Genomic DNA, 8,127 nt, shown 5'->3' with positions numbered 1-8,127 from the left:
GTCTTTCTTTCTGTATTTCTCCTGATATAAGATATATTTGTATCATTTGTCGGGTTTCTGAACCAAGTCCATCCCATCAGTAGAGGCTACTCAAAGTTAAACTCCCGCTTGCTCACTGTCCTACTGTCTCAGTGGTTAGGGTGCTAGGTCATTGGTCAGCTGGTTGATACATGTGACCACGTATTAAAGGAAAAGGTTGTTTTCAGTAACGGCTGATGTGTGGGTGAGGTCTTGCTGAGTTGAGTGCAATAGTGAAGCCAGTCTAAGATTGATGGTAAGGTTGTTGTATGTGCTTTTGATGTAATTGGAAAAAGGGAGATTGACAGAGGAGGGTTGATGCTCAATCTAGCTTCACCTGTATTTGCTCAATGAGTACACAGACTTTCTAATTTGTTTATTAAAGGTCCTGTAAGAAGATTGATTAAAGCAAGAAGTTGGCAGGTATCAGTCATTCTGTACTAACTGATTTATTCAAAATAGCCTTGTGGTTAATAAGTAAATACATACTGAATTAATAACTGCTTCACAGGCCTATTCAGAGTATAGAAATAAAAGGAGGAGCGTATAAAGAATGTGAAAATGAGGGAGGAGAGGTCTCATTGCATGCGAGTTGTGGAACAAATAAACAAAAGGAGAAAATATGAAACGACAAAAGAATAAAAGCAAGGGAATGAGTGACTGAAGGAGAGACAGGGTGTCGGCTACAGGAATATATGAGTGACTTTTGCTGTATATGCACGCTATTCAAAACAGAATATTGAATATGTGCCTTTGCTCCAATCTTGAAACTCTCCACTCATTTTCTACTCTCTTTTCAGTTTCCATCTGTCATTCACTCTCTCCCATCCTCATTCTCTCTTACTGTTCCTCTCATTTTCACACACTACCCTTTGAAGTGCAAGTGCCTTTTTTGTGTGTGAGTGCTTTTGGACATGCTTGAGTATATATATACATGCATGCTTGAAGTGTGCATGTATGTAGTAAATGCAAATAATGTGTGAGTACTTCAATCAAATAAGTGAAGGGTGGGCACACTTGCATGCCTTCTTGTCATTGTATGAAAGGAAGGTTAAGCCGCATGCAGGGTAGATAACCCAAAGTCAGACACTGCTGTGTTTGTTTGAGCCACACATGGGGGGAGAGAGACCAGAGCGTACTTAGTTCATAGGCAAAAAAACACACTGTTTTATCACGCACTAGTGTGTGTGGTTCAGAGGGGAAGGCAGGAAGGAAAAGACAGAAAGAAGGAAGGGAAATGTGGAGGATGAAAAGATAACATTAAAAAAGGAGGAACAAGGGAGGAATGTTGGAGAAGGGGAAAATAAAGAGTAGATAATGAAAGAGTAATGCTTGGTCATTTCACTTAGCTGACATGGAGAAGAAAAAGAAAAAGTATGATTGAGCGAAATAGAGAGGGAGAGCTAAAGCTGTGCAGGTAACAGCATGTTCTGCACTCCTGTCCAATAGCTGGGTGCATCCAAATTGAATAGCATATAAGTGCATCTACCTTATTAAGTGCATCTCTCTCTTTTTCCGTCTTTCTATTCTTCTTCCTCTTCCCTCCATTTTTCCCTTTCTTGGGGATGGAAATTACAGCTGCCTCAGTAATAAAATCTAATCAATCATTATGCTATGTTACTTTTTTCTTCACCCGCTATTTAGTTTTTTTTCTTAGAAAGGTCAAGTAGTCTTTAGTACACCACAGATAATAATTCTGAATGTAATCTATTTTCCCTCACTTCTCTCCCTTTTCTTTTCCTGCTTGAACTTCACTTGAACTTCACATACACTACTGCACAGTGTACCCACAAACAACTAAACAAAACCCAAAACAGAATTTATTCTGTTTCCTCTGTACTATCTCTGTAGAAAAATATGGACATATCATCTGTGATGTCCCCCATTGATTTCTGACAGGGCTTTTTGGAGCCTGGAGTTTGTGTTTACTGCTAGCTGGCATCTTGTCAGCTATTTAAATCTGGACAAGCCATATCTCACAAGAAAATGAAAGTTGGGAGGAGCTGAGGTTGACTGAGCTAGCAGCACTGAGGTCTGAGAGATGCCTGTCAATAACAAAAACATAATAAAATCATTTAAGACAGTGATGGAATGATGTTTTTTAGACTACAAGGATACATTTTGTGAAGGATTGAAGGAAAATGCAATGACAAACTTGAATAGATTTGTGTTGTTTTAGGCCAATATCAAAATAGATACTTAAATTGCATCATTTAACATCAATTAATACATTATTCATTAAAATTAATATTATAATAATTGCTCACATGACTGATTCAAGGAATACTTTAAATGATAATTATTTTTTTAGAATTATGACCAAGACATGTACTGAGTTTATAGCTGAAACATGAACTTACTAGTGCTAAATTACCCCAAGCATATTGTTGGCATTTCTATATTTTATGTAGCTGTTCTTGAGGCTCATAGCAGGCCAACAAGTTATCTCAATGCTATATGTTGGTTTTTATATAATATAATTATTTAATATAATTTGTCTTTCATACTGTTAAAATTGCATCTTTAGGAACTCCACTTCTGCCTCACTGCTTTCGACTCCTCTTTCTCCACTCTCCCATCCATCTGCCCTTCAATGCTCATGTATCTATCCCTCTTTCTCTATGTTTTTTTTCCCTGGTAGCCTGGACTAATTGTTACATCGTTTTAGCACTAAAGTCGCCCTGTGTAGGAAGCGTGGCTGATCGCTGCCGGGTCTAACACAGCACGGGGGATGGGGAATTGAACAAGCATTGGCCGTCAGAGCTGGTTAGCCTCACAGAGCTCCTGTCACAACTACAATCACAATACAACCTGTTTACTACCCAGGCCCCCTGCAATTACCAGCTCCCCAGCAGGGGCCAAGCTAGTGCCTGGGGAGAACTAACACTATCAGCAGAAAGGGAGGAGGAAGAAGGAGGGAGAGAGAGCCCCATTAAGAGGCAGGGTGGTGGATAAGTGACAAATCCTACAGGGACAAGCATGCTGAGAGTATGTGTGTGTGTGTGTCTGCTGATGTGTGTATAGTTGCACAGACAAAATTGTTTGGTGTGAGAGATTTTGTGCTAAAGGAGAGGTAGATGGCCACAGTGTTGTACTGTGCATAAAGTAGGGTAGGAAAGGAGAGGAATTTGGCAAGTAAAAGGGCAGGTAATGGATGTTTAGTGTTATAGGCCCCATTGAAAATCTGCCTTTTTCTATTAGCCTATAAATGAACCATTAAAATGATTGAATCAATGAAGGGAGGAACTATGTAGGCAATAAATTGATAGAGTGAATGGACATGGATTTTAGGGTGCTGGGAATGAATAAAACTGTATAATACTATTGATGTTTTCAGAGTATAGTTGCATGTGAACCAGCCTGTCGCCATGACCTGGCCCCTGACACACAGAGACAGTGGGGCAGTGAAACAAGCAGCAGTATGGGGCCCCTACAACACAACACTGCTTCTCAAATGTCACATGTTTAGTATTGTGGATCCAATCTGAAGGTTTTGCACAGGTTCTCCCAAATCACATGTTTTTGGGTTGTCAGTAAATTTAATCTATTTTCTATATTTTCATGATGTCATCCATGACATTTGAGTTTTGAGTTGGAATGAATGGTACAACACATGTAGGCTGGCATAATGAATAATTTTCCAAAACAAAACTACCCTTTGATAAGAATTGGTAATGGAACATGAACCAAGGACACCAAACTACTTCTTCTCTCAACATATTCAGGCTATTTAATCAATTACTGCAGCTGTATAAATACAATGATAAAGCAGTTCTGGCGTTACAGAGCAAAACAGACGTGCACTTCACTTTTTTGTCTTGTTAATCCTTCACCAATGTCATTAGAAGTAGCTCTTAATTTGATTGCAGCGGATTCTGAAAATGTTGTTTATCTCTCCACCGCAGTGTCATGTGCTGACATTGTTGCAGGTTAAAACTCTTCAGTATAGAGTATCACTCTGGGAAATTACTGCTGCCAGATAATTATTGGCGTCCAAGATAAAAGGGCCTTGCAACATAATCTAATATATTGTGCTTTTCTTATTACAAGCAATAATAAAAGACCCACTGTGCAGCTCAATTCTACAGTTCAATGGATATACAAGTGTGGAAAGGAGAGGTAATATGTTAATTATTAGCTGATATTGTCAAGTTAGAGGATGTAACAGAGCTGAACAGCTAGAAGCATGAAGTTTATCTCAATTCAGTCAAAATAGTTGATAACTGGTGTGTCATAACTGGGTTTTCTTTGGTGACAGTGTTTGGTGCAGTAAGGATATCACTAGAGGGACATGGATTAGTTGAGAAACAGTGGGTTAGGGAGCCCATACCACCTGGACTAACTGTTATAACACTCTCAATAGGTCCCACAGACTTCACTTTTTTTCCAGGAGTATCTGACAAAACCGTTTTTCTTCTGTAATTAACTTAATTTGTGGAGTAGACACCTGCTTTACCCACACATTGAACCAACAGTCCACATAAAGTGCATTGAAATTGAATGTGTTGCACCCTCTTATCTATACCCTTCCTAAATACTACAATTCTATTTGATCTATCATCTTCCCCTCTAATCCACCAAACCATGCTTTTCATCCTCTCCACCACAAGTCATCAGATACTCCTGGAAGCCATTCCCACCTGAAATCTCATCATCCCTCCAATCTGTCTTTCATCTTTCCTTCTCCAATCTTTCCATCTGTCCCCATCTCAGTCTTCTCTAACAGTGGGAATGGCTGTAGTGGTAGTCAACCGTGGTCTAGAAGTGGAAGGAGTGTTTTTCCTCTTTCAGGCCCACTTACACTGCACATCTACGCGGATGGACTTGATGGCAGCCACCCCCACCCCGTTGTCGGCCTTGCAGTAGTAGCGACCCCCCTGCACCCTCTGGATGCCCTCGATGCGCAGCGTCTCGTTGTAGATGGATGTTTCCTGGAACTTGTCTGATGCACTGCCTGCCGTCTTCGTCCATCGTACCTAAAGAAAGTGGTGGAGGGGAGGCAAAGATACTGTCAATGAAAGTGTGGTGTACTGAAGGACAGAATCGGTCAAAGAGCAATAGAAGAAAATTGAGATATACTAAAGTATTTTAAAATACTGTATGGGCACTTGACCTACACCCAACAATGATGTTACAGTGTACTAACACATCTTGGAGTGCACTTGTACATCACTGTGGCAAAGGTGATGTAAAAAACTCAAGCTCATTATTGTTGTATGTGCCTCAATGCGTGTTCTTTGTAAAAAGCCAATTAATAGCATGTGCTGGACAGCCCAAACAGGATTTTATCAAAGCGTAGCTTAAAACATAAGTCAAGGCACTGAATCACTGAGTTTGTGAGCTGTAGAAATGCATGTCTATATAAAGCAAATTAAATGACAAAAAAATAAAGAGTGCATGAGTAAGACAGACAGGATGGGTCTTAATTTCACTGGAAAGGTCATTAAATTGTCTGAATGTCTGATCAAGATTATAAACCCATTATATTTTTCTTCCTTGAGATAAAATCTGTCTCTGCACCACAGAGTGGAAATTAATGACACTTAGCGCTGTGGTTGTGGTGTCCATGCTGCTAAACTCAAACCATTAAGACTTTTGACAAACTCCAAAGCTTTTTCACGCTTCAATTATCCCATCAAGCTGTGGGAATGCTGCTCAGTGGACAGCTACATGATATTTTCACTCGCTTAATCAAATGCACAAACATACACTCACATTTGAGAGATACATGAAAGCTAGTAAACTCATCAGCGTTGGAACGTTATTGTTGTGTGTTTGTGAGTGTGTGTGTGTGTGTGTGTGTGTGTGTGTGTGTGTGTGTGCGTGTGTGTGTACATTCCATTAATCCCTATTAACCCTTCTTTCTGTTATCAACCTCAACGAGACTATCAACCATGTCCTGTTGAGGAGGTCAGAGAGGATAATGGGCAAAAGTCACTGATACAGCGTGTGTGTATGTGTGTATGCAAATGTGTGTGTTCCTGTTTTCATGCACACTTGCCTGCTTGTGTTCCTGGATGTGTACACAGTATTGGTGTACATATTCACTTCTGCTTGTGTGTGTGTTGGTTAGAAAGCAGGTTATATGGATTAGCGGATTATCAGGGCCTGTGTAAACGCTCCCTGTCTGTTTATTCAGCTCTGTTTGTGGGAGGGATTTGGAGGAGGCAGACTGCCATTGATCAAACCAGCCAAGGTGAGCAATGAACCAAACCCTGTCTCTCCATGGTTTAGTGACTCCAGTTTGTATGCATGTTGTGTGTGTGTGTGTGTGTGTGTGTGTGTGTGTGTGTGTGTGTGTGTGCGCTTGCGTGTGTGCGTGCGTGTGTGTTTGTGGACCTCTGCAAGAGTCAGAACAAGGGAGGGAGTGAAAGTGAGCATGAAGTGTGCATCTGTGTTCCTCTGCTTTTATCCTCTCTCTTCAAGGATTAAAAGATGAGTGATTTTTTTTTACAAATTACGGACATTTTGTTTGCTCTAGCTTTGGAGAAGAAGCATTTCTGGAGTTATTCATAGGATTAGAGTTCAGGAACATTAAGATTAGACTGAAGTTTAGATGAATTTAAATGACAGGATTATGCGATAGGTGGCTTTGAAATTGGATAAGAAAAACAATGCTGCATTTCAGTGAAAAACTAAAACTGTTACTTTCTGTTTATGTGTGTGTAATTTCGTGAAACAGGCAATAGAATGAAAAAGGGACTCTGTATTACACTCTAAAGATTACACAAAGTCAGTAGAGATGGAAGCAGTCCATGAGCTTACAATAATGCCGCTGAGAGTTTTGTTAGATAAGAAGATTCTGCAGTAAAATGCATGACAAGAAAGGTAGAGGGAGAGGACAAACAGTCTGAGTTGGTGAGGAATACAGTAAATAAGGAGCGGGTATGTGTGTGAGGAAAAAAAACAGCATGTGTAAGTGAGATTTTTTTTTCCTGCAAGTGAGAGTGAGTAAGAAAGAGAATGAGAGGGAATGATATATACAGTATTGCTGGCAGCTGTGTGATGGGGAGGGAAAAAGTGCATCACACAGAGAGTTGCTACACCAGGGAGGCAGATGAAGCAAAATAGAGAGAGGTGATATTGCGAATAAAGGGGATATTGTATCGATGCAGATGACAGCCAGGCAGCAGAGGAAGGAGCCTTTATCTGCCTGTGACACCAGCAACTTAAAACCATCACCTGCGCTCTCTTTCTCTGACTTGCTCCACACCTCTTTCATTTTTTCTTCCTCCAATACACGAGTGACGCGGCTCCTTTTTTCCCTATTGTGGTCCCAGTGGATTGGGCTGGATATATTTTCCTCTTCCTCATCTTTTCCTTGTCTGGCCATTTTTCTCTTCCCTTTCTTTATGTGTTTACAAAGTACAGCAACACCAAACATTTGCCTGTTATCAGATCTTGTGTATAAATGTACTTCCATTTAAAAAAAACATACACAATCCCCAAGACTTTCACCCCACGCAGACACACACACGCACGCACGTAGGGAGATGCATTTGTTGAGTCAGTGTCTTTTGTAATAATAGCTCTTACATTTGGTAAGACGTGTAATGTAAATGGAGGGTTTGGGATCCCCTGGGATCCAGCAAGACATGAAACGTAGCAGGTTTTGTTCTCTCTTTCTGCATTCAGCTGGGGAGCTGTATCCTGTCTTGGCCACAGATGTTTCAACAGGAGAACAGAAACAGTGCAGGGAGAAGAAGAACAACCTTGTCAGAATATTGCGAGAGGAAGTTAGGGACCACTTTCTGGTTGTGTTTTTATGGTAGAGTGGGTGGATGGTGCCATTAGGCCCTATTCAAACTGTGGTTATTGAGGGATGCACTAAAAATACCGACCAGAACCAAGCAGGCTTGTAAAATTTCCATTAGTGGTCACATGTTGCGTGATCATCACTCACAGTAATTCCTTTTTTACAGAACATTTGTTTCCAACCAATGCATAGCACGCTCTGCACTGTGACAACCATAAACAGTAATAACTTGTCCCTTGAATAATATCACACTGCCTAATTCCTACTGGAGGGGAATCAGTAAAGTAAAAATGGTTGAGTCTTACAGTGATGTTTGATAAAAGAGTGTAGTACCCCCTATCATCCATTATCCC

The 8,127-nt window shown here is 40.5% G+C and overlaps 1 protein-coding gene across 1 annotated transcript in view; it reads right to left on the bottom strand.

Annotated features, from left to right (window-relative positions):
- LOC128355967 (MAM domain-containing glycosylphosphatidylinositol anchor protein 1) overlaps window positions 1-8,127 on the bottom strand; it is a 176,779-nt gene that overhangs the window by 97,481 nt on the left and 71,171 nt on the right. Inside the window, exon 3 of the mRNA XM_053316362.1 lies at window positions 4,820-4,994. Coding sequence (XP_053172337.1) covers window positions 4,820-4,994 — 175 coding nt within the window. The remainder of the gene's footprint in view (window positions 1-4,819; window positions 4,995-8,127) is intronic.

This window comes from Scomber japonicus, chromosome 1, assembly GCF_027409825.1.
Source record: "Scomber japonicus isolate fScoJap1 chromosome 1, fScoJap1.pri, whole genome shotgun sequence".
In the NCBI taxonomy this organism is placed as follows: domain Eukaryota; kingdom Metazoa; phylum Chordata; class Actinopteri; order Scombriformes; family Scombridae; genus Scomber; species Scomber japonicus.
Note: the sequence above shows the minus strand (reverse complement) of the source record. Positions and strands in the feature narration are given on the sequence as shown.